The sequence below is a fragment of the Chiloscyllium plagiosum genome, unplaced genomic scaffold (assembly GCF_037043375.1).
Source record: "Chiloscyllium plagiosum isolate Xiang-an unplaced genomic scaffold, Cpla_swu_hap1 HiC_scaffold_16, whole genome shotgun sequence".
Lineage (NCBI taxonomy): Eukaryota > Metazoa > Chordata > Chondrichthyes > Orectolobiformes > Hemiscylliidae > Chiloscyllium > Chiloscyllium plagiosum.
Genome location: NW_028270154.1, coordinates 73249218 through 73274335, shown reverse-complemented (window position 1 = coordinate 73274335; position 25118 = coordinate 73249218). Strand labels below are relative to the sequence as shown.

General features: G+C 40.3%; 1 protein-coding gene across 1 annotated transcript in view; it reads left to right on the top strand.

Annotated features, from left to right (window-relative positions):
* LOC122556853 (putative ammonium transporter 1) overlaps positions 1-25118 on the top strand; it is a 197060-nt gene that overhangs the window by 38668 nt on the left and 133274 nt on the right. Inside the window, exons 6-7 of the mRNA XM_087995464.1 lie at positions 22679-22903; positions 24569-24707. Coding sequence (XP_087851590.1) covers positions 22679-22903; positions 24569-24707 — 364 coding nt within the window. The remainder of the gene's footprint in view (positions 1-22678; positions 22904-24568; positions 24708-25118) is intronic.

Genomic DNA, 25118 nt, shown 5'->3' with positions numbered 1-25118 from the left:
TATCACCACTTGTATTTTATGAAAATGTAGTCATATGTATAAGTCACCACAATTTGGTGCCATTTTAATTACAGAAATTAAAGAAAGAAATAACTGAGACAAAGTTAGGAAGAAGTTCATCTTTTATTCCCTTCAAGTCTCCTGGATTTCTTAAGTGACTACATTATGCCACTACCAAAGCCATCCCTGAGACTGTCAAAGTAAGGATTTCCAGACCGGATCCACCACCCTGCCATAGCTGAAGCCGATACCGAAATCAATGAAGGGAGGGACAGCCTGGACCCATCAAGTCATCGGCGCTGAAGTGGTCACTCAAGCTGTTGCCACTTCAGTTGTTGCCTGAAACTGCCACATTGCCTTCATAGCCACAAGATGTGAACTGGAATCACCATCCTGCTGCCTCTAAAGCTACCGCTGAACCCGCCGCACCGCCACTAGGATGAATGGATCAAATCCACTGACTATTAAATCTCCATTAAGGCTGCAGCCAATATGGCCATGACAAACAGATATCCAGATTCACCACAGTGCTGCCACCACAGCAGGCCCTCATAACTCCCTTGGTCCACTGCAGCCGAAAAAAGAAGTAAACTTCGATACAAAAGAGAAATGAAGAAATAAAAAAAAAACAAAGAATGTGGCCGGCCAGGTGAACAGGAGCGTATGGACACAGAACCCAAACACTTTCTACCCTGCTGCTGCCACCATCTTGGGGGTGTATTATATATTAAATTAAGCTTAAGGGCACCCTGATTGTAAATGCAGTTCTAAATATTTCCACATATAATATTTTTGCTACTGATCAAATTTAAAATAATAAAGAAAGTGAAAGAGCACTGTTATGCAGGCTTCATATTAAATAATTTTTGTGGATGAGTTTGAAGGGTTGTGAACACCTGGCTTCTTTTGAAAGAAGTGAAAGGACAGTGGAAGAGTTTTTACTCAGCATTTTTTTGAAAAGTATACGTTTTTGGATAACTGCTTATTTACTGCACATTCCCCGCCTGGTTTTGTGATTGGGAGAAAGTGAGGACTGCAGATGCTGGAGCTCAGAGTCGAGAGTGTAGTGCTGGAAAAGCACAGCAAGTCAGGCAGCATCCAAGGAGCAGGAGCTCCTGGCTTTGTGATTGTCAGGTTTCGGCTTCTGCTTTGGAGATTATTTGGACTTCTCAGCTGGTGGCCAGCCTGAGGAAAGAGCTTCCCAGCCCAGCTTCTCTGTTTGCAAAATCCCATCTTATAGGTGCAGTGTATTAGCTGGAGCCCTTGTCCAATCTGAATCCTGATTGTTAGGTTGAAGAGTGCCAGAGAAAAAACCCTTAAACTATAGTTTCTCAGCAGGTTGTACTGGAAAAAAATCGGTGACATGCATCTTTGTGTGCCAGAATATTAGACAGTCATCTGAACACTCCACACCTAGGCCGTTTTGCCTTCAAAAACTAAGGCTTATCAATCAAAAGTGACTTTTCCCAACTGAATCTCTGCAGAGAGAAATCTGTGTATTTAGAGGGGAAAAAATACAGTGTTTCCGTACTGCAAATTCTGTGATAACTAGTTTTGCATTGTCATTTACTAGATTCCCTTTATAATAAGTCTGTTTTGTCTTTATTAAAAAAAACCTAGTTGATGGATCTTTTCGTTTGAAATCTAACATCGAAAAATCATATGTTTGATATTTTCAAGAACCAAGTAAAACAATTAAAATTATGATAGAATTATGGGACAAGAGAAAGACGGTGCATACCTTCCATCTTCTGACTTGATGACAGTACATTCACGTTTCCATTTCAAACAATTAATATATGTTGTAAATAAGTGTGGCCCCAACACTGATCCCTGTGATATTCCGCTTGTTGCAAGTTACTTTCCTGAAAATGCTTCCTTTATCTCAATTATTAGCTGCCCAATTCTTTATCCAAGATTCATAGAGACTTACAGCACAGAAAAAGGTCTTCCAGCCCATTGCGTCCATGACGGTCAAAAACAGTCATCTGACTAACCTAATTCCAACATTGGTCCATAGCTGAAAATGTGTTGCTGGAAAAGCGCAGCAGGTCAGGCAGCATCCAAGGAGCATGAGAATCGACGTTTCGGGCATGAGCCCTTCTTCAGGAATATTGGTCCATAGCCTTGTGTGCATATCTAAATATTTAGATGGTATAAGGGTTTCTACCTCTCCCACCTTTACCGGCAGTGAATTCCAAATTCCCACCACCTTTTGAATGAAAACGTTTTCCTCAAATCTCCTTTAAACCTTCTGCCCTTTACCTGAAATCTATGGCCCAGATCATTGATCCCTCCATCAAGGGAAAAAAATTCTTCTTGTCTACCCTATCTATTCTCCTCTCAATCTTCTTTGCTTTATTGAAAATAATCCCAGTCTGTCCAATTTCTCTTTGTAACTGAAACCCTCCAGCCCAGGCAATATCCTGATAAGTCTTTTCTGTACCCTTTCCTATAATGTGGATTCCAGAACTACACATAATACTGTAGCTGTGGCCGAACAAATATTTTATCCAGTTCCAGCATAACCTCCCTGCTCTTGAGCCTTGACTAAAAAGGCAAGTGTCCCATATACTTGTCTACCTCTCCTGATACCTTAAGGAACCAATGTACATGTGCACCAAGGAACCTCTGATCCTCGATGCTTTCTAGGGTGCTACTATTCATCATTTAATCCTCGCTTTATTTGGCCTAAAATACTGCTTCGAACACCATGAACACTTAGAAATCGATGCACTGATTCTACTTTATGTACCCTGCTTGATACTTCCTGAATGAATTGTAATAAATTGATTAGCTATACTTTCTCTTTTATGAAGTAACGCTGTCTCTGTTTGATTAGATTATGTATTTCTGCCATTACACCTTTTATGATTAACCTTTTCCCGTGACAAATGTAAAGCTAATTGGCCTAAAGTTACCTGTTTTTGTCTCGCTCCCATTTTAAATAAGTATGTTAGATTTGCAGTTTTCTAATTTTTGAGGAGTTTCCTAGAATTTCACTCTTCTTGGAAGTGCATCCATTATGTCTGCAATTTAAATTCCTTGGGTGCAACTCTTGAGGTACAGGGGAATCAATCTTCAGCCCATTGGTTTCCCTGGTACTTGTTCTTCTGTAATAGTTGTTGTATTTATTTCTTCCTCACTTTCATCCATCAAAGATTGATGGAAAGCATTTGTTCAAATCCCCTGAATTACTTGTTTCCCCCCTACTATTTCCCAACTTCATTCTTGGAAATATCTATGTTCACTTTGAAATTTCTCTTCCTGTTTATATATTTAAAGAAGCTGTTATTGTTTTAAATTACTTGCATGTTTACCCTCAAAGATTTTATTTTCTATTTAATAGTTTTTTGGTGATCCTTTGGCTGTTAAAAGTTTCCTAATCCCCTGGTTTGCCACTAACATTGGCCACATTGTATACTTTTTCTTACAATTTGATATTATCCTTAACATCCTTACTTATCCATTGTTGGTTCGTGTACTTCCAAGAATCCACCTTCCTCACTGGAATGTATCTTTGCTGCAGAACTATTTTTCTAAACATCTATCATTGTTCCTCAGCCTCATTTCTGCTGATCTCCTTTCCAAGTCCATTCTAGCCAATCTGTGCTCATCTCTATGTATTTACCCTTACTTAGAACGTAGAACAGTGTAGCACAGTACAGGCCCTTCAGCCCACGATGTTGTGCCAAACATCTTAATTTAAGATCAACCTAACCTACGCACCACTCAATTTACTGCTGTCCATGTGCCTGCCCAGCAGTCGCTGAAATGTCCCTAATGTCTTTGACTCAACTACCACCGGTGGCAGTGCATTCCATGCACCCACCATTCTCTACGTAAAGGACTTACCTCTGACATTTCCCCTATATCTTCCTCCAATCACCTTAAAATTATGACAGCTCATGGCAGCCATTTTAGCCCTGGGTAAAAGTCTCTGGCTATCTACTTTATCCATGTCTCTCATTACCTCGTACACCTCCATCAAGTCACCTCTCTTCCTTCTTCTGTCCAGTGTTGTTCCTCAACCTCTTTTCATAAGTCAAGCCCTCTAGGCAGCATCCTGGTAAATCTCCTCTGCACCCTCTCTAAAGCATCTACATTCTTCCTGTAATGAGGTGACCAGAATTGGACACAGTATTCCAAGTGTGGTCTCACCAGGGTTTTATAGAGCTGCAGCAAAACCTCGCAGCTCTTAAACTCAACCCCCCGTTAACAAAAGCCAAACACCATATGCCTTCTTAACAACACTATAAATTTGTGTGGCAACTTTGAGGAATCTGTGTACGTGGACCCCAAGATCCATCTGTTTCTACACACTGCCAAGAACCCTGTCTTTACCCCTTCGACCTTCCAAAATTAATCACTTTGGATTTATCCAGTTTGAACTCCATCTGCCACTTCTCAGCCCAGCTCTGCATCCTGTCAATGTCTTGTTGTAGCCTGCACTAGCCCTCGACACTATCTACAAAACCACCGACCTCTGTGGGATCGGCTAACTTACTAACCCACCCTTCCACTTCTTCATCCAAGTCATTTATGAAAATTACAAATAGTAGAGGCCCAAGAACAGATCCCTGTGGGACACCACTGGTCACTGACCTCCATGTGAATACTTTCCATCCACTACCACTCGCTGTCTTCTTTCGGCCAGACAATTCTGTGTCTATTCAGCCACATTTCCCTGTATCCCATACCTCATAACTTTCTGAATGAGCCTACCATGGGGAACCTTATCAAATGCCTTACTGAAATCCATATACAGCACATCCACTGCTCGTACGTTATCAACTTATCTCATCACATCCTCAACAAACTCAATAAGGCTTGTGATGCATGATCTGCCCCATTCAAAGCTATGCTGACTATCTGTAATCAAACTATTTTTTTCCTAATAGTCATAAATCCTATCTCTCAGAATCCTTTCCAGTACCTTGCTTACCACAGACATAAGGCTGACTGGTCTGTAATTCCCAGGGATTTCCCTGTTGCCTTTCTTGAACAGAGGAGCACCATTTGTTTCCCTCCAATCATCCGGTACTACTCCCGTGGAGAGTGAGGATGCAAAGATCATCGCCAGAGGCACAGCAATCTCATTCCTCGCTTCCCATAGTAACCTTGGATATATCTGGTCCAGCCCTGGGGACTTTCTAGTATTTCTAACACTTCCACTTCCTTAATGTCAATCTGTTCAAGCATGTTAACCTAGTCCACAGTGTTCTCACTATTAACAAGATCTGTCATGTGAATACTGAAGCAAAAAACTCATTTAGGGCCTTCCTATCTCTTTAGAGTCCGAGCACAAGTTCCCTCCACTATCCCTGATTCGCCCTATCCTCTCTCTGATCATTCTCTTATTCCTCATGTAAGTGTAGAATGCCTTTGGGTTTTCCCTAATCCTTCCCACCTTCCCCTCCTAGCTCTCCTCAGTCCATTTTTGAGTTCTTTCCTAGCTACCCTGTAGAGAATTACCTCTAAATTTATTCCAGATCCTTGCTTTCCTCAACCTTAAGTAAGCTTCCTTCTTTCTTGTGATGGGAAGCTCCTCTTCTCATGACATCCAAGGTTCCTTCGTCTAAACATTCCTTACCTATCTCAGGGGGACAAAGTCATCCAACACTCACAACAAGTGCTCCTTAAACAGTGTCCACATTTCTGTTGTACATTTCCCCTAGAACAATTGTTCCCAATTTATATTCCACAGCTCCTATCTAATACTAGTATAATTTCCCCTTCCCCAATTAAATACCTTCCCATACTGTTTGTTCTATCCCTGTCCATGGCTATGGTGAAGGTGGGACAGTGTGGTCACTATCACTGAAATGCTCTCCCACCAAGAGATCTGACACCTGGCCTGCTTTGTTGCCTAGTATCAAATCCAATATGGCCTCCCCCTAGTTGGCTTATTTACATATTAAGTCAGGAATCCTTCTTGGACACACCTGACAAAATTGGCTCCATCCAGACGACCTACACTGAGGTGGTTCCAATCAATATTGGGGAAGTTAAGTCACCCATAACAACAACTGTTACATCTGCACTTTTCCAAGATCTGCTGTCTAATCTGTTCTTCCATCTCCCTGCTGCTATTGGGGGTGTATAGAAAACACTTAATAAAGTGACTGTTCCTTTCCTGTTACTGATTTCCGTCCATACTGAGTCAGTAGACAAACCCTCCTCAACAATTTCCTTTTCTGCAGCTGTGATTCACTCTCTCTAATTAACAATGCTACTCCCCTTCCTCAAACCCACCCCGTTCTTTTTAAAAGATGTAAACCCTGGAACACATCCACCAACACTTCCTACTCCCGTGAAATCTATGTCTCTGTTATAGCCACAACATCATGGTTCCAAGTACTGATCCATGCCCTAAGTTCATCATTGTTATTCCTGACTTAGGTTTAGGAAAGATGTTTCCAATCCAAGTTTCTCACTCCCACCCCAATTACATATTACTAGATCTAAAGGAGCCTGATCCCTGGTTGGATCTGCAACATATTGTTCTCAAATACATTGACTAAGTTATTTTTCACGGCTACTTCTGATAGTTTGATCTCCTCATTTGATTTTTGGCACTTAAAGTTAACAAGGTACTGAGACATGGCAATGTGGATACAAACTTGGTTGAGTGATACTAAACAGGGAGTGATGTTTGATATTTTTCAGGCTGGAGGAAGGTTTGTAGTGGAGTCAGTCTTTGAACTCTTTTCCTAATTTCCATTAATGATCCAGATCTTCGTGTGCAGGAGACAATTTCTAAAGTTTGTACATGACGCTAAACTTGGAAGAATTGTAAACTGTGAGGAGGATAGTGTTAAATTACAAAAGGATACTGATAAGTTAGTAAATTAGGCAGATAGGTGGCAAATGAAGTACAGTGCAGAAAGTGTGAGATGATGCAGTTCGGTCAAAAAAACACTGATAGACAATACAAAATTGGGGAACAATTGTAAAGGGAGCACAGGTGCAGAGCGACCTGGGTTATATGTTCACAGTTCATTGAAGGTGGCAGGAGGGATGGAGAGAGCAGTAAATTAACCACACAGTGTTCTAAGCTTTGTTAAAAGGGCATAGAGTACAAGGAGATGATGTTGAACTTGTATAAGATACTTGTTAGACCTCAGCTGGAGTACTGTGGACGTTGTGGGCATTCTATTACTCTTTAGAGAGTACAGAAGTGATTTACTAGAATGGTCCAAGGTATGAGAAACTTAAGTTGTCAAGATAGATTGAAGATGTTAGGGGTATTCTTCCAGAAGAGAAGAAGGCTGGAAGGAGATCAGATTGAGGTTTTCAAAATTATGATCCTGCTAGATAGAGTAGGTGGGATGAAGCTGTTTCCATTTGTAAAGGAATGAGGGGGCATTGATTCAAATGAAGCAAAGATGATGTGAAAAAGAACCCTTTTCATATAGCAAGTTGCTAAGGTGTGGAATGCACTGCCTCTCCTGACTTTCTGCTCCTTAGCTAGTAATCCTGCAGTATCCAGTAACCAGCTTTTTATGTGGCAGTGGCCAGTTCAAATTGAGGAGGATCAAGGCTGTCAAAAAGTTCATTATATCTATAATTCAGAATGAGGCTGTGTCTGTAGCTATGGACCATAATATGTGTTTTGCTCATATTATGTTATGCTTCATGTGCTTTGCTTTTACTTACCATTGTCAAATGATTTTTGTAATAACTAATATACTCCATAATCATGACTAAAGGTAAAGTTGCCATAGTCCTACCAGACCATAGAACTGTTCTCTCATTAGAGAGAGAAATAGACACAACATGTAATGATTTAATCTAAAGGTCACCACAGATCAGGCATGACTCTATACACTTATCTGTCTATGTGTTTCATTTTTTAAGGACTATGCTGGAAGTGGAGTAGTATTCTTAGTTGGTGGCACAGCAGCACTGATTGCATCATTTGTCACAAATGCACGTGCTGTCCGCTATACAACACCTACCATCAATCAAAGCTATAGTTTACCAGTAAGTTGAGGAATTATATATAATACATTATTAAAAGCTGAAATCTTTTTGATAATTTGCTCCATTTACAAGTTAGATATATTTTTCACTTACCATATTTTAAATATTTAGAAGTCAGTCATCTTTGGTACACATGACAATAAATAAATCAATCTTATTGAAGTGTTTCTGAAAATTATATTAGAAAGAAACAGCACACTTGTAAAAGAAATTAGTGAAACACTGCCTGGCTTTAAACCTTTAATAGGAACATAAGAGGGAACGTTTAGATTAGATTCCCTACAGCGTGGAAAGGCCCCTTTGGCCCAACCAGTCCGCACCGACCTTCCGAAGAGTAACCCACCCAATCCCATTTCCCTTTGACTAATGCACCTAACACTATGGGCAATTTAGCATGGTCAATTTACCTGACCTGCACATCTTTGGACTGTGGGAGGAAACCGGAGCACCAAGAGGAAACCCACACAGACACTGGGAGAATGTGCAAACTCCACAAAGACAGTCACTCAAGGCTGGAATCAAACCTGGGACCTTGGTGCTGTGAGGCAGCAGTGCTAACCACAGAGCCACTGTACCTCTCCATTTAATCTACGAACAATTGTCAATATGTATGTAGAAGTATGTTAAAATATTTATACAAAGGAACCTTGATTATCTGGCATTTGATTATCTGACATTTGATTAATCAAACTAAATACTCCATGCCCGTGTTCTTCAGACTATCAAGGTTCGTCTCTATGTGAGAAAGGTTGGCAGATTGAAGTATTCAAATACTAGAAGCTCAAGGGTCATTTTTACAGACAGCATGTAGGTATTCTGCAAAGACTACAGTTTCACCTGCCCAATACAAAGAAGACCACATTATGAGCGGCAAAAATAGCAGGCTTGATTGAATGAAGTGCAGAGAAATTACTGCTTCATCTGGAAGGTGTGTCTCAGTGCCTTGGATAGTGAGGATGTAAAGGAGAAAGTATTGCACCTTCTACAATTGCATGGGAAGCTGCTGTGAGGAGATGTTGAGAGCAGAGGAGGAGTCCTGCAAAATGCTGATAAGGAGAATGAGTGGGATATGTGTATCTGGTAGTGGTATACAGTTGGAGGTGGCAGAAATTGTGATTTATGATCTTGTAGATGCAGAGGCTGTTGCTGTGGCAGAGAAGGGAAGGAGAGCCTTATCAACCACTGTAGTGGGTAATCCTCAGTTGAGGAAAAAGGTGCACATATCTGAGGCATCCTGCAGAATAGATGAGATGGAGACAGAAACGTGGAGAATGGAATTGAATCCTTATAGGAAGCAGGGTGTGAGGATATATAGTCAAGGTAAGTGTGGCAGTTGGTGCATTTATAATGGTGACACAGTGGGAAGATAGGTACATAGATAAATGCATAGATACATTGATAAATACTTAGATAAATGTTTTAAAAGAGGGTGGATATGATGCGGAAGTTATAAGAAGAGATAGCCAGAAGTAATTTTGTGAAGATCAAAGATGTGTTCACTTCAAGGGAACTCAAGTTGTACAAGGGAAAATATATAAAATGTTACATGCTATCCATTTTGCTCTAAGCCTCGGAAATCTTACTGTGAGTAAAACATTTGTGGAAGAAAAAGGAGTCTTTGAAATGTTGATGCCAAGTTGAATACAGAACACAAGACAAACTAAGAGATACTTCAAATAACGAGCAAAAATGAACTCTAAAAATGGAAGTACTGAAAAGGAATTATCAGTTTATTGGCCATTTGATAAAAACTGAAAAACTGTTTGTGATATATATAAATAACTTGAATGAAAACATAGATGGGTAGGTTAGTAAGTTTTCAGACGATACAGAGATTGGAGGAGTTGTGGATAGTGCAGAAGGTTCTGGATGTAGGTTTACTCGCTGTGTTGGAAGGTTCATTTTTAGATTTTTCATCACCATGCTAGGTAACATCATCAGTGAGCCTCCGGCTGAAACATGGTCCACTTTCTATTTACGAGTTTAGGTTTCCTTGGGTTGGTGATGTCATTTCCTGTAGTGATGTCATTTTTGTTCTTTTCTCAGGGGCTGGTAAATGGGATCCAAGTCAAGGTCTTTGCTGATAGAGTTCCAGTTGGAATGCCATGCTTCTAGGAATTCTTGTGCGTGTCTCTATATGGCTTGTCCAAGAATGGACGTGTTGTCCTCGTCGAAGTGCTTCCTTCCTCATCTGTATGTAAGGATACTAGTGAGAGTGGGTCATGTGTTTTTGTGGCTAGTTGATGTTCATGTATCCTGATGGCTAGTTTTTTGCCTGTTTGTCCATTGTAGTGTTTGTTACAGTTCTTGCAAGGTATTTTGTAAATGATATTAGTTCTGCTTGCTGTCTGTATCGGGTCTTTCAAGTCCATTAGCTGTTTTAGTATGTTGGTGGATTTGTTGGCTACCATGATGCCAAGAGGTCTGGATAGTCAGGCAGTCATTTCTGAGATGTTTTTGTAGGGGAGAGTGGCTTGGGTTTCTGGACATGTCTTACCTGCTTGTTGGGGTTTGTCGCTGAGAAATCAGCGGACTGTGTTCATCGGGTACCCGTTCTTTTTGAATACACTGTGTCGGTGATTTTCCTCTGCTGCAGCGTAAGGTGGCTCTTGAAATAATGTTCGAATGCAGTTTTATTTGTGGGAGTTGGGATGATTGCTTCTGTACTTCAGTTTTTGGTTGTTGTTTTCCTGCAGACGCTGGTTTGAAGTTCCCATTGACTGTTCGCTCTACTACGATATTTAGGAATGGCAGTTTGTTGTTGTTTTCCTCTTTAGTGAATTTTATGCCAGTAATAGTATTATTGATGGTCTTGAAAGTTTCCTCTAATTTGTTTTGTTTAATGATGACAAAGGTGTCATCCACACAGCAGACCCAAGTTTGGGTTGGATGGTTGACAGTTGTTTGTTTGAGTCTCTGCATTACTGTCTCTGCTAAGAACCCTGATATCAGAGATCCCATGGGTGTTCAGTTGGTTTGTCTGTAGGTTTTGTTGTTGAAGGTGAAGTGGGTGGTAAGGCAGAGGTTCCACTAGCTTGACAACATTGTCTTTGATGAAGTTGGTGGTGTTTGGTATATGTGTGTCTTTGGTTCTTCTAATAATGTAGTCAGTGTTACCTTGGCCAGGTTGCTGCTGATGGATGTGAACGTCAAGAGAAGACCATTATTTCATCCTCTTTAATCTTGGTGTCTTTGATGGTCTTCAGGAATTCTTGGGTGGAGTGGATGGAGTGGCGTGAGTCCTCTACTAAGTGTTTTAGTCTTTGGTGTAGCTCCTTGGCCAATCTGTAAGTTGGTGTTCGAGATAATGAGACTATTGGTCTGTTGGGGGCTCCTGGTTTGTGAATTTTGGGTAATCCGTAGAAATATAGTGTGTTGGATCCATCTGGTTTCATTTTTTGGAAGTCGATCTTATTTATTTTTCCAGATTTCTGATGTTTTCAAGTAGGGCTGTGATTCACTTCTCTAGTTTTGGGATTGGGTCTATCACCACTTGTTGGTAAGTATTGATATCTGCAAGTGGTGCATTCACTTTCTCAATGTAGTCTCTTTGATGTAAAATGCCCTTTGTCTGCAGGTAGGATAACAATTTTTTTTTAGTCTTTCTAGCGCTTCCCTTTCTTGTGCATTGAGTGTGTTTCCTTCCTTTTTCCTGCTTAATATTGGTGTGACGGTCTGTATGATGGTTTGCTGGGTTTCCTCTGTGAGTTGGTTGTCTTTCAGTGTTGTTCAGTAAGAAGTCTTTCTTGTCCGTATCCTGGAAGTTGTAATTTAATCCTCTTACTAAGACGTTTTTTTCAGTGTCTGTTAAGGGTCGGTCAGATAAGTTTTTTTTCATATCCATGCTTCTGTGTTCTCTGTGTTCTTATTTTGTATAATTTTGTTTAGTTTTTTTCTGCTAGTCTAGTTTTTTTCATTTTCTGTGTTTGTCGCTGTCTAATGTCTATGACTTGTTGTACTGTGTCTGTCTATTGTATTAGTGAGTAAAGTTTTTTTTGGTATAAAATTTCCCGGTTATATTTTGTGGGCATCGGAAATTATTTCTTGAAGCATGCTGCGGCTGTTTTGCTTTGCTATTCTTTTGGCTAGTGGGGTGTTAAGGGGAGGTTTGTAATTAAAACAGGTAGCACCTGTTTCCATAGGCAGTCGTTCAGGAAGTACAGCTGTTCACAGGTGGCGTTCTGTCAGATGGCTTTGGTTTCCCATTTTCAGGCCAGTGATAGCATATTGCACCCATCATCAGTGAGCCTCCGGATGAAGCAGTGGTGGTATGGCCTGCTTTCCTATTTATGTCTTTAGGTTTCCCTGGGTTGATGATGTCAGAAGTTGTCAAAGGATACAGTGGGATATAGATCAGTTGCAGATATGGTTGGGGAAATGGCAGATGGAGTTTAATCTGAGTAAGTGTGAGGTACTGCACTTTTGGAGATCAAATAGAGTCATAGAGTCATAGAGATGTACAGCATGGAAACAGACCCTTCGGTCCAACCAGTCCATGCCGACCAGATATCCCAACCCAATCTACTCCCACTTGCCAGCACCCAGCCCATATCCCTCCAAACCCTTCCTATTCATATACCCATCCAAATGCCTCTTAAATGTTGCAATTGTATCAGCCTCTACGACTTCCTCTGGCAGCTCATTCCTCTGTGTGTAAAGGGTGCCCCTGAGGTGTCTTTTATATCTTTCCCCTCTCACTCTAAAACCTATGCCCTTTAGTTCTGGACTCCCCCACCCCAGGGAAAAGACTTTGCCTATTTACCCTATCCATGCCCCTCATAATTTTGTAAACCTTTATAAGGTCACCCCTCAGTCTCTGACGCTCCAGGGAAAACAACCCTAGCCTGTTCAGCCTCTCCCTATAGCTCAAATCCTCCAACCCTGGCAACATCCTTGTAAATCTTTTCTGAACCCTTTCTAGTTTCACAACATCTTTCCGATAGGAAGGAGACCAGAATTGCACTCAATATTCTAACAGTGGCCTAACCAAAGTATATAGTTAATGGCAGAACCCTGAACAGCATTGATGTATAGAGTGATCTTAGGGTTCATGTCCAATGCTCCCTGAAAGTGGCAATGCAAGTTGATAGGGTGGTAAAGAAGGCTTATTGGTCAGGGAATAGAGTACAAGAGTCAGGATGTCATGTTGCTGCTTTATAATACTTTGGATAGGCTACACTTAGAGTGCTGCATTCAGTTCTGGTCACCATATTACAGGAAGGACATGGAGACTTTGGAGTGGGTACAGAAGAGTTTCCAAGGATACTGCTTGGATTGGAGGGATTGGGCCACAAGGAGAGACAGGTAAAAATTGGCTTCTTTTCTCTTGAGTGGCAGAGGCTAAGCATATACTGGATAGAAGAGTGGCATGGTGGCTCAGTGGTTAGCACTACTGCCTCACAGTGCCCCGGGACCAGGGTTCGATTCCCACCTTGGGTGACTGTCTTTGTGGAGCTTGCATGTTTTCCCTGTGTCTGCGTGGGTTTCCTCCAGATGCTCTGGTTTCCTCCCACAATCCAAAGATGTGCAGGTCAGGTGAATTGTTCATAGTGTTAGATACATTAATCAGGGGAAATGTAGGGGAATGGGTCTGGGTGGGTTACTCTTCGGAGGGTCTGTATGGACTTGTTGGGCCATAGGGCCTGTTTCCATAATGTAGGGAATCTAGTCTAATCTAAGTCTGTAAGATAATGAGATGCATGGGTAGGGTTGACAGTCAGAATCTTTTTTCCAGAGTTAAAATGTCTAATATTACAGGGTATGCATTTAAGGTGAGTGGGAGAAAGTTCAAAAGAGATGTGAGGGGGCAATTGTCTTACACAGAGAGTGGTAGGAGTCTGGAACGCGCTGTCAGGGGTGATTGTGGAGGAAGACATGATAGGGCAGTTTAAGAGACTTTATATAAGCATATAAATAAGGAAGGAATGGAGGGATATGGATTAAGGCATGCAGAATGGATTAGTTAAATTTGGTATCATGTTTGGCACAATGTCATGGGCCAAAGGCCTGTTCCTGTGCTATACTGTTCTGTGTTCTCTGTACTATTTTTTAACTAAGGTTGGTCAGCTGTGGAATTCATTACATTAGAAGGTTATGGAGGCTGGACGACTACGTATATTTAGGAAAGAGATTGATACCTTTAATACCTTAAAATTAAACAATGTATATGAAGAGCAAGCAGGAATACAGCATTGAGACAGAGGATCAGCCATCATCATATTGACTGGTGAAGTAGACTTGAAAGGCTGAATGGTGTCATCCTGTTCCTAATTTCTGTGTTTCCAGATTGCATCTACCATATATTTGCTCATTGATTCAACTTCTCTACTTCATCCCAAAACTTCTTTATATCCTTCTCACCACTCTCAATCCTATCTAGGGTTGGGTCATCAGCAAACTTTAAAAAAGTTACATTTGATTCCCTCAGTCAAATAATTGGATATGGTACTTCACTTCCACTCTGAAAATGATCCATTTATTCCTAATCTATAAGTATTGATGGCTAACCAACTCTCAATCCATTCGACTATGTTACCAGCAATTTCATATGCTTTCATTTTTCTCACGGACCTCTGGGATAGGACTTGAGATGATTTTCCTTTCATAAATCCTTTATGTCTTATTGACTTTGTGTGATTCCATTGATACTTTCTAAATGTCCTGGTATCATATCCTTTATAATAGACTGCATCATTTTTCCTACTCCTGGTGTTAAATTTGTTTGCAAGGCCTATACTTTTTCCCCACCTTCCCTTTTTAAATAGTGGGGCTTCATTTGACATTTTTCAATTTCCAATGTGCCGGACCATTCCAGAAAGCACAAAAGTTGGGAAGATGTTATGGGCCAGACCAAACCCCTACACCCCCAACCTCACCATCCACCCAAAGCATATAATGGAGAAAGCCTAGACTCTAACTACTTTATATATTTTTAAAAAGGCAAGTATAAGGTAATGTATTCCAGATATTATTCAAGTGGTCCACCACTAAGCTTTAATCAAAACACACTTGATTCTTGCAAAACAGTTAAAATACAACAAAAAGAAGAGTTAGCATAACTTTACTCTATTGAGATACTTAACAAGGTGACGGTTTATTTGACTGTTCCAAAATAGATAGCATCCCATAAACTCACCCTTGGGAAAGGCAGTTCAGCAAAACACTTATTATTCTCTCATGCTGTGTTTTTCCAGTGCAGTAAAAAGAAACATGGAAAGAAACAATCTGCCCTTAATGATTTTTTTTTAAAAGGAAGCTTCTCTTCTAAGACTTTACTCCAGCAGTGGAATTCAAGCTTTCAGCTCCAGCAGCCAGCAAAACCATCAAATCACTGAAAGCAAAACCAAATTCTTTTGGATCTATGAGAGCCTAACCCCACCTACTCATGATTCTTTTGTTAAAAACAGTCAGGGAGACCTCAAAGCTGTTTATCAACTGCCTGAAAGATGGAGACATTTCAATACCAATATGCCAACAGCTTTCTGCAAGAGAAACAGTCCAGACCCCAGCAGTTAAAGACACCATTTCATCACAAAGATGACAATCAAAATGTCTATAATTTCTACAACAACATCCTTTAATGCCCTTTTATTTTGACTATCAAGTGGGGATTTATCAGTTGTCAGTCCGATTAATTTCACCAGCACATTTTTTTTAACCAATACTGATCTTCAATTCATTCCTTCCTAATAGATTCTTGGCTCCCAGCATTCATACTGTTATTTTTGTTTCCTTCTGTGAAGGCAAAACTAAAGTAGCTGTTTAATTGTTCTGCCTTTTTCTGGTTCTTCATTATCAACTCTGCTGATTCAGACTGTTAAGGCACCTACATTTGTCTGCACTAATCTCTTTTTACATACTGATAGAAGCTTTTACTGTTGCTGTTATATTCTTTGTAACTCTACTCTCATTCTCTTTCTTCTCCCTCTTAATCAAACGTTTGGCTCCCCTTTGCTGAATTCTAAACTGCTCCTGGTCTGCAGGCTTGCTTCATTTTCTTTCAACATTATATGACTCGTCTTTGAATATAATGCTATCTATAATTTATTTTGTTAGCCATGTTTGGGACACATTTCCTGTTGCCTCTTTTACCAAAAAGGAATGTATAAATTTGCAGTACAGCATTTGTTCCTTAAATTTTAGCTATTGACTATCCAATAACTTGCTTCTGAATAAAATTACCTAGTCTATTCAGATTTATGACATTAGCTTAGGATTGGACTCCTTTCACTTTCTACCCAGTGAAGAAATATGTCATATTATGGTCACCTTTTTCCTATAGGGCTTCTCACAACAAGATTAAAAGCTAGATTAGAGTAGTGCTGGAAAAGCACAGCAGTTCAGGCAGCATCCGAGGAGCAGTAAAATCGACGTTTCGGGCAAAAGCCCTTCATCAGGAATACAGGTAGAGAGCCTGAAGGGTGGAGAGATAAGTGAGAGGAGAGTGGGGGTGGGGAGAATGTAGTATAGAGTACAATAGGTGAGTGGGGGAGGGGATGAAGGTGATAGGTTGGGGGGGGGGGGGAGGGGGAGGGTAGAGTGGATAGGGGATAGGTGGAAAAGAAGATAGGCAGGTAAGAGCTTCATGGCAGAGGAAATGACCTGGGAGTTGCAGTGGGAGAGGGACTCCCTGAGATTCTTGTAGAGAGAGAAGGAAAACTTCTTCAAGGCACGCATCCTTGCAAGAGGATTCACAGTAGGGTTAAAATCAACTATGTAAAAATAACGACTGCAGATGCTGGAAACCAGAGTCTAGACCTCTTTTCAGTGCATCGAACTTGATCAGGAAAGCTTGTCCACTAGTTTGCTTCTCAATATACTGGTCTCTCAAACAATCTTGTACACACTGCAGGAATTCATCCACCACAGAATCAGTGCTCAGGTAGTTTTCCAGTCTATATTTAGATTAATATTACCTAAGACTCCCTTGTTGCATGCATCAAGAATTCTTATTTAATGCTATCTCCTACCTTACCCTTACTGTTTTAGAGGGCTATAGACACCCAACTAATGTTTTCCACCCCTTGTTGCTTCTTAGGTCGACCCAGACTGATTCCACATCAACATTACCTGCATCAGTATCCCTTCTCACTATTGCACACCACATCCTTTTCTTTTTTGCCTTTCCTTCCTAAAAGTTGAATACACTTGCATGTTCAGTTCCCAGCCTTGGCCACCCCATAGCTATGTCTCCATAACCACAATCAAATACATGCGTACAAACTATTTGAGCTATTCATTGATCAACCTGATTGCAAGTTCTCTGTGCATTTAGATACAATATCTTTATACTTGTATCTTTAACGCTTTTAAACAATTTATTTGAACCACAATCCTGTTTGTGGCTACAAAAACAGAAATTGCTGGAAAATCTTAGCAAGTCTGGCGTCATTTCTGGGAGAAATCAGAGCTAACGTTTCTGGTCCAGTGGTCCTTCTTCAGAACTGCTGGCAGTTAGGAAGAGATGGTTTCTATGCAAAAGACAGGGGTTGGGAGGGGTGTGGGAAGCAGGTCGAATAAATGATAGATGGAGATTTTGCAAAAAAGACCCTGACATTTGAACATACATTTAATTGAGAGCTTCAAACTAGTGTCTACAGAAAACAACAAACACAAACCAAATACTTAACTTCAGAAGCAATCATCCCAGCACCCACAAATGGAGCTGCATCAAGACATTATTTCAATGAGCTACATCACACTATAGCACCCAAGAACTACAAGCATCAGAAGAAAAGTACCTATACAACATTTTCAAGAAAAACTATTATCCAACAAATACAATCTATCGATTCCTCAGAAACAAACCCAAACAAGCAGACACAATGCAACCAAAAACTATAGCCACATTACCTTATATCAAAGACATATCAGAAATGACTTATAGACTATTCAGACCCCTTAGCATCATGGTAACCCACAAACCTACCAACACACTTAAACTGCGACTGATGAACCTAAAGGATACATTAGGTACTACCAGTAAAACTAATGTCATTTGCAAAATACCATGCAAGAACTGTAAAAAACACTACATTGGACAAATAAGTAGGAAACTTGCCACCAGGATACATAAACACCAACTAGCCACCAAAGGACATGACCCACTATCACTAGTTTCCATACATACAGACTAAGAAGGACACCACTTTGACTGGGACAACACACACATCCTAGGACAAGTGAAACAAAGGCATGCACGAGAATTCTTAGAGGCCTGGCTTTCTAACTGAAACTCCCATCAATAAACTCCCATCATTGATTTTGACCCTATTTGATAAAAAGAACTGGAAATGACCCTACCCACCTTAAGAAATGAAAACCTTTGGAAAGAGTGACCATAATTCAGTTACGGTTAGTTTAGTGATGGAAAGGGATAGATACATGCAACAGGTCAAGAGTTATCGATGGGGTAAGGGCAATTATAATGCGATTAAGCAAGAATTAGGATGCATAGAATGGGGTAGCAAAATGGAGGGGATGCAGACAATGGAAATGTGGAGCTGGTTTAAGGAACAGATATTGCATGTCCTTGGTAGGTATGTCCTTGTCAGGCAGGGAGGAAGTGATAAGGTAAGGGAACCGTGGTTTACTACAGAAATTGCATCTCTTGTTAAGCAGAAGAAGGAGGCTTATGTGTTGATGAGGCAAGATGGTTCAGATGAGGCAATGGAGAGTTACAGATCAGCTAGGAAGAATTTAAAGAGAGAGTTAAGAAGAGCAAAGAGAGGACACGAGCAGTCTTTAGCGAATAGAATAAAGGAGAACCCTAAAGCTTTCTATGGGTACGTGAGGAATAAAAGGATTACTAGGGTAGGAATAGGGCCAGGAGAAAGTGAGGACTGCAGATGCTGGAGATCAGAGCTTAAAAATATGTTGCTGGAAAAGCGCAGCAGGTCAGGCAGCATCAAAGGAGAAGGAGAATCGATGTTTCGGGCATAAGCCCTTCTTCAGGAAACTGAAGAATAGGGCCAGTCAAAGACAGAAGTGAGAAGTTGAGTGTGGACCCTGTGGAGATCGGAGAGATGCTAAACAAACATTTCTCATCGGTTTTCACTCAGGAAAAGGAGAATATTGTAGAGGAGAAGAATGAGGTACGAGATATTAGACTAGAAATGATCAAGGTTAGTCACGAACAGGTGTTATCAATTCTAAAAGGAATGAAAGGTGGGATTTATCCGAGGATTCTCTGGGAAGCTAGGGGGGAGACAACAGAGCCTTTGGCTTGGATATTTGAGTCATCATTGTTTACAGGTTTAGTACCAGAGGACTGGAGAATTGCAAAGGTTGTGCCCTTGTTCAAGAAGGGCAGTAGAGATGACCCAGGTAATTATAGACCAGTGAGCCTTACTTCTATTGTAGGAAAGATTTTGGAAAGGATTACAAGAGATAAGATTTATAATCATCTAGCAAGCAACAATTTGATTTCAGATAGTCAACATGGTTTCGTCAAGGGAAGGTCATGTCTCACAAACCTCATTGAGTTTTTTGAGAACGTGATCAAGCATGTAGATGAGGGTAGGGTCGTTGACATGGTATAAGTGGATTTCAGTAAAGTCTTTGATAAGGTTCCACATGGTAGGCTGTTGGAGAAAATGTAGAGGCATGGAATTAAGGGTGATTTAGTAGTTTGGATTAGAAACTGGCTTTCTGAAAGAAGGCAGCGTGTGGTAGTTGATGGAAAATGTTCAGTCTGGAGTCCAGTTACTAGTGGTGTGCCACTAAGATCTGTTTTGGGACCACTGTTGTTTGTCATTTTTATAAATGACTTAGACGCAGGCATAGGTGGATAGATTGGTAAATTTGCAGACGACACTAAAGTCGGTGGAGTAGTGGATAGTTTCGAAGAATGGTACAGGTTGCAGGGGGATTTGGATAAACTGCAGAATTGGGCTGAGAGGTGGCAAATGGAATTCAATGCATCTAAATGTGAGGTGATGCACTTTGGGAAGAATAACAGGAAGGCGGAGTACTGGGTCAATGGAAAGATTCTTGGTAGTGTGGATGTGCAGAGGGATCTTGGAATCCATGTACATAGATCCCTGAAAGTTGCCATCCAGGTTGTTAATGCTGTTAAGAAGGCATGCGGTGTGTTAAGTTTCATTGATAGAGTGATTGAGTTCCGGAGCTGCAATATCATGCTGCAACTATACAAAACGCTGGTGCGGCCACACTTGGAATATTGTGTACAGTTCTGGTCGCCGTAATTTGGGAAGGATGTGGAAGCTTTGGAAAAGGTGCAGAGGACATTTACCAGGATGTTGCCTGATCTGGAGGGAAGATCTGATGAGGAAAGGCTGAGAGACTTGGGTCTGTTCTCACTGGAAAGAAGAAGGCTAAGAGGGGATTTGATAGAGACATACAAGATGATCAGAGGATTAAATAGGGTAGACAGTGAAAGTCTTTTTCTTAGGATGATGACGTCAGCTTGTACGAGGGGGCATAACTACAAATTGAGGGGTGGTAGATTTCAGACAGACATCAGAAGCAAGTTCTTTATGCAGACAGTGGTAAGGGCGTGGAATGCCCTACCTGCTAATGTAGTCAACTCAGCCACATTAGGGAGGTTTAAACAATCCTTAGATAAGCACATAGATAATAGGGATAGTGTAGGGGGACGAGCTGAGAATAGTTCACAGGTTGGCGCAACACAGAGGGCCGAAGGGCCTGTTCTACGCTGTATTGTTCTATGTTCTAATAGAGAGGCGGGACATACCACTAGCGCTTCACCAGAGACTCTCTCTGATGATTTTACCTAGTCATGGTGACGAAATGTCTGAAAACAAATCTTTCAGTTCAGTGAGCTAAGTTACCTCCAAAGATCCTGAGCTTCCAGTTGCTTGCCACTTCAATATACCATCCTGTTTTTTTGTCCAACATCTCTGTTTCAGGCTTGCTGTAGTGTTCCGGCTAAACTCAGTGCAAGCTATAAAAACAATGCCTCATTTCCGCTCGGAAGCTCTGTAGTCTTCTGAACTTAATATTAAGTTCTACAATTATTAGTCTTTCCATGCATTCCCTCACCACCTCACATATCAGGTCTTGGCATCACATGGGCTGCTACCACATACTACCCATTGTCAATCACTAATAGTCCCCATTATAAGCTATTTATTCCCCCAGACTGACCTTTAAACACTCCTTTGTTTGTCCAACTGTTATTTCTGTGTCATTGAACTCTATCTCCAACTGCCGTTTACTTGTTGCTAGCAGTCTCACCTGAAATCGCATCCTATTGTCTCCTGATTTATTCTTCCACATATCAATCACCTGAAAAGACCAAGTTTTGTCATCTTGGTTTATTATGTAGATCTCTGCCAAGATAGAATAGCACCAGGAAGTTAATGTCTGTGTTTACTTTGTGTATTGATTAACTATTTCCCAAATGTTTCAAGCGATACAACTAAGAAGACCAAATCAACAAAACTCAACATTAAACCTAATTCTACAGTCTTATTGATGCACACTTAGTGGACTTTAGTAAGGCATTTGATAGACTAATGGAGAAAGTGTGCAGGGTTTTCTACCTAGGTGGATAAAGAACTTGTTGAGCAACAGGAGACAGAGAGTTCAAGGGAGTTTCTCGAAATGGAGAAGGGTGACCAGTGGTGTTCCGCAGGGGTCAGTGTTGGGTCCACTGTTGTTTGTGATATACATAAATGATCAGGAAGAGGGCATGTTGGTATGATTAGCAAGTTTGCAGATGATACGAAGATTGGTGAAGTAGCAGAAAGCATAAGAAACTGTCAAAGAATACAGGAGGATATAGATAGACTAGAGAGTTGGGAGGAAAAGTGGCATATGGATTTCAATCCAGACAAATGTGAGGTGATGCATTTAGGAAGACTAATTGTAGAGCAAATTATACAATGAACAGAAGAGCCTTGGGAAAAGTTGATGGGCAGAGAGATCTGGGAATGCGGGTCCATTGTACCTTGAAGGTTGCTGCACAGGTGGATAGAGTGGTCAAGAAGGCATGTAGTATGCTTGCCTTTATTGGACGGGGTATTGAGTATAAGAGCTATAAATTTTCTTTGTTCTTTGTTCTTGTTCACACATACATATGTCTGTAGGCTTATTACTACTTTTGTTACAATCTAAATAATTTTAAAACATAAACTGTGTTTTAACCTCAAAGCATTCTCGCATGTTAGCCCAAGTTTAAGTAGCCTGAGCCATAAAACAAAAATCATAAACCTTTCTTCTGACCTCTCAAACTTTCTTCCTATAGAACTGTTTAACAACTAACCACTAACTAATATAAAGTAATTCCTTGTTTGCTTAATCAAGTCAAAGTCATCAATTATTGAAAAATTACTCAATTTTACAAGGAGATTGGGGTTATGGAGCTGCCATGGGGTTTTGGCTGTGGTAATTCATGGAAACCTGTCTCCTTGCCTTACTCCCACTAATTATCAATTGCACTGTACCTGACTTGTGAGTACCCCAAGGGCCCCTGAAATTAAAAGATGTTTCATTCTTCCACATTAACATCTTAAGTTAATTCAAAATGAAAAAAATCTTTGTGTTCTGTGAGTTTTTCTGTCAACTGCACTACAAATAGAAATAGATGGTTAACATTTTGTAACCCTAGACTGTAGATCCATTTGCAGAAAACCACGCCCTTTAAAAGGATGATTATAATGTATAAGATAAACATGATGAATACACAGTGATTTGCTTTCTTTTATAGCTTGCAGTCCTTGGAGCTTTTATGCAAATAATTGGCTCCTTAGGCTTTGTTGTTGGTGCACAAGGTCACATTACAGAGTCTGGAGATGGTCAATTGGCCAGTCTTGCTGTGGTCAATACTCTACTATCAACAGGATCGGCAGGTCTATATGGTTTGTTTTTCCTGAGAATGAGGAGAGACACTTACAGTATACCACGATTGATTAATTCAGCACTTACAGGAATGGTAACTATTCAAATATTTGAACAAATGACACAAATGTATTTATGAAATAGTTTGCAAAATATACAGCTCTAGAACAGAGAAAAAGTAAGCAATATTTTCAATATTCTATGTTTCAAACCTCTTCTTTCCTTTTTCTGCCAAGTATTTATCTAATGTCCTCTGGAACATAATATTATTACTTCTACATCCCTCACCAGATGTTTTGATACTTTCAGTCACTTCCCTTTTAATATTGAGCTTGTGATGATTTCAGGTGTCAAAACTATTTATTCTTTAAAAGCTGGAATTCCTCTATGTGATCTCATAGAATTAATAAAATCCCTACAGTGCGGAAAGAGACCATTTGGTCCATTAAGACTGCAGCACCCTCCAAAGAGCATCCCACCCAGACCCAGCCATCCACCCTATCCCAGTGACACTGCATTTACCATGGCCAATCCACCCAACCTGCATATCTTTGTACCGTGGGAGGAAACTAGAGCAGAAACCCATGTCTCTGGCCTTACACAAATAGACTTGCGATCATAATTCCTCTTTTTCTGTGTCTCTGAAGCAATTATAGGAAATATTACTTGTTCCATCTTTTTTTGGTAAATAATTCCCCACCTTTTTCCCACATTGGTGCCATCAGCAAATTAAGCAAATTAAAGATTTGCTTTTGTCAATAACTTGTATTAACATAGTGCCTTTAATAGAGTAACAAATCCCAATGTGCTTCATAGTTCTGTATTATTGAAGAATGTAATACAGTGTTAAAATAGATATTAGGAGAGGTGGCTGAGTACTTCTTCATTAGAACCAGAGTAGGCCATTTAATACATCAAGCTCCTTGGATGCTGCCTGAACTGCTGTGCTCTTCCAGCACCACTAATCCAGAATCTGGTTTCCAGCATCTGCAGTCATTGTTTTTACCCCATTTAATACATCAAGCCTGTTGTGCCATTCAGTGATCTTGGCTGAACTATGACCTGACCTCATATGTTTTACCAGACAGTTCTTAATATCTTTGGCTAACAAAAATCTAGTTGTATTTGCACTTGTAGAATAGAGTTTCACATTTCTACCAGTCTTCGAGTGAATAAGTTCCCGAAGTACAGTTGTGGCCTCTTAACTTAAGTAGGCATATACTTGTATTGGAGGCAGTTCACAGAACGTTAATTTGTTGGTTCCTGGATGAAGGGTTGACTCATTAGGAAAGGTTGATCAGATTTGGTCTGTTCTTAGTGGATTCTAAACAAAGGATTCTTATTGAAGTATATAAGATTCTGAAGGGGTTTGATGGGTTAGATTCCTAAAAACTGATTCCCTTCAGGATGATATCTTGATTAGGGGATATAGAATAAGGGGTCATTGACTTAAGATGGACACAAGGAAGAATTTTTGCTCTCAGTGGAACATAACTCTTTGGAATTCTCTAAGCAAGAGCTTAGTGAATGGCATAGCATTCTTGAGGAGTGAATGGCTAATTCCCGCTGTTAGTTGCAACAAAATGTAAGAATGATCAATCAGCAGGTCATTAGTCGACTGTGTACTGATTTAAATATACTCCATCATAAACTGTACAGTTTATGTATAAAACAAACGTTTTAAAGGTTTTTTTCCCTAAAGTCATGTATTTTACACAATACTTATGCATCCATATTAATTCTTGTTTGCTTTTGGTAGGTGGCAGTTTGTGGAGGTGCCAACAAATACTTACCTGCACTGGCAGTAATGTGTGGGGCCTCAGCATCTCTCTTATATATGGCACTTAAACATTTATGCACAGTTACCAAGATTGATGATCCTACAGATACTATTGCCAGTAAGATTCTTCACATGGTAATATTATTTAGTGATGCACTCAATTAATGTAGCACTTTTTAATCACCTCAGAGTGTCTCCAAAGCCATTGATGTACATTCTGTGTGAATAATGTTGTTTGAGAGAGATATTTCGACAAAGGACACCAATCAGGTTTTCCAAATTGATCTGATTCTTGTTAATTCCCACCTATGATATCATATGACCTGCACTCAGCCTACTACCTTTCTGCCATCACCATTTCTACAGCAACAAAAATGGGAATGCAGCTTGAGAAGGATCAGTTACAACTTGCAAGCCCATCTACCTGACAACATCTGGAAGCTAGAGAAATATTAGCAGCCTTTGTTTGCTATTTGGGCTGACAGACTCATTTGTGAACTCTGGTATAACTTCTATAAGGACAGCCAAG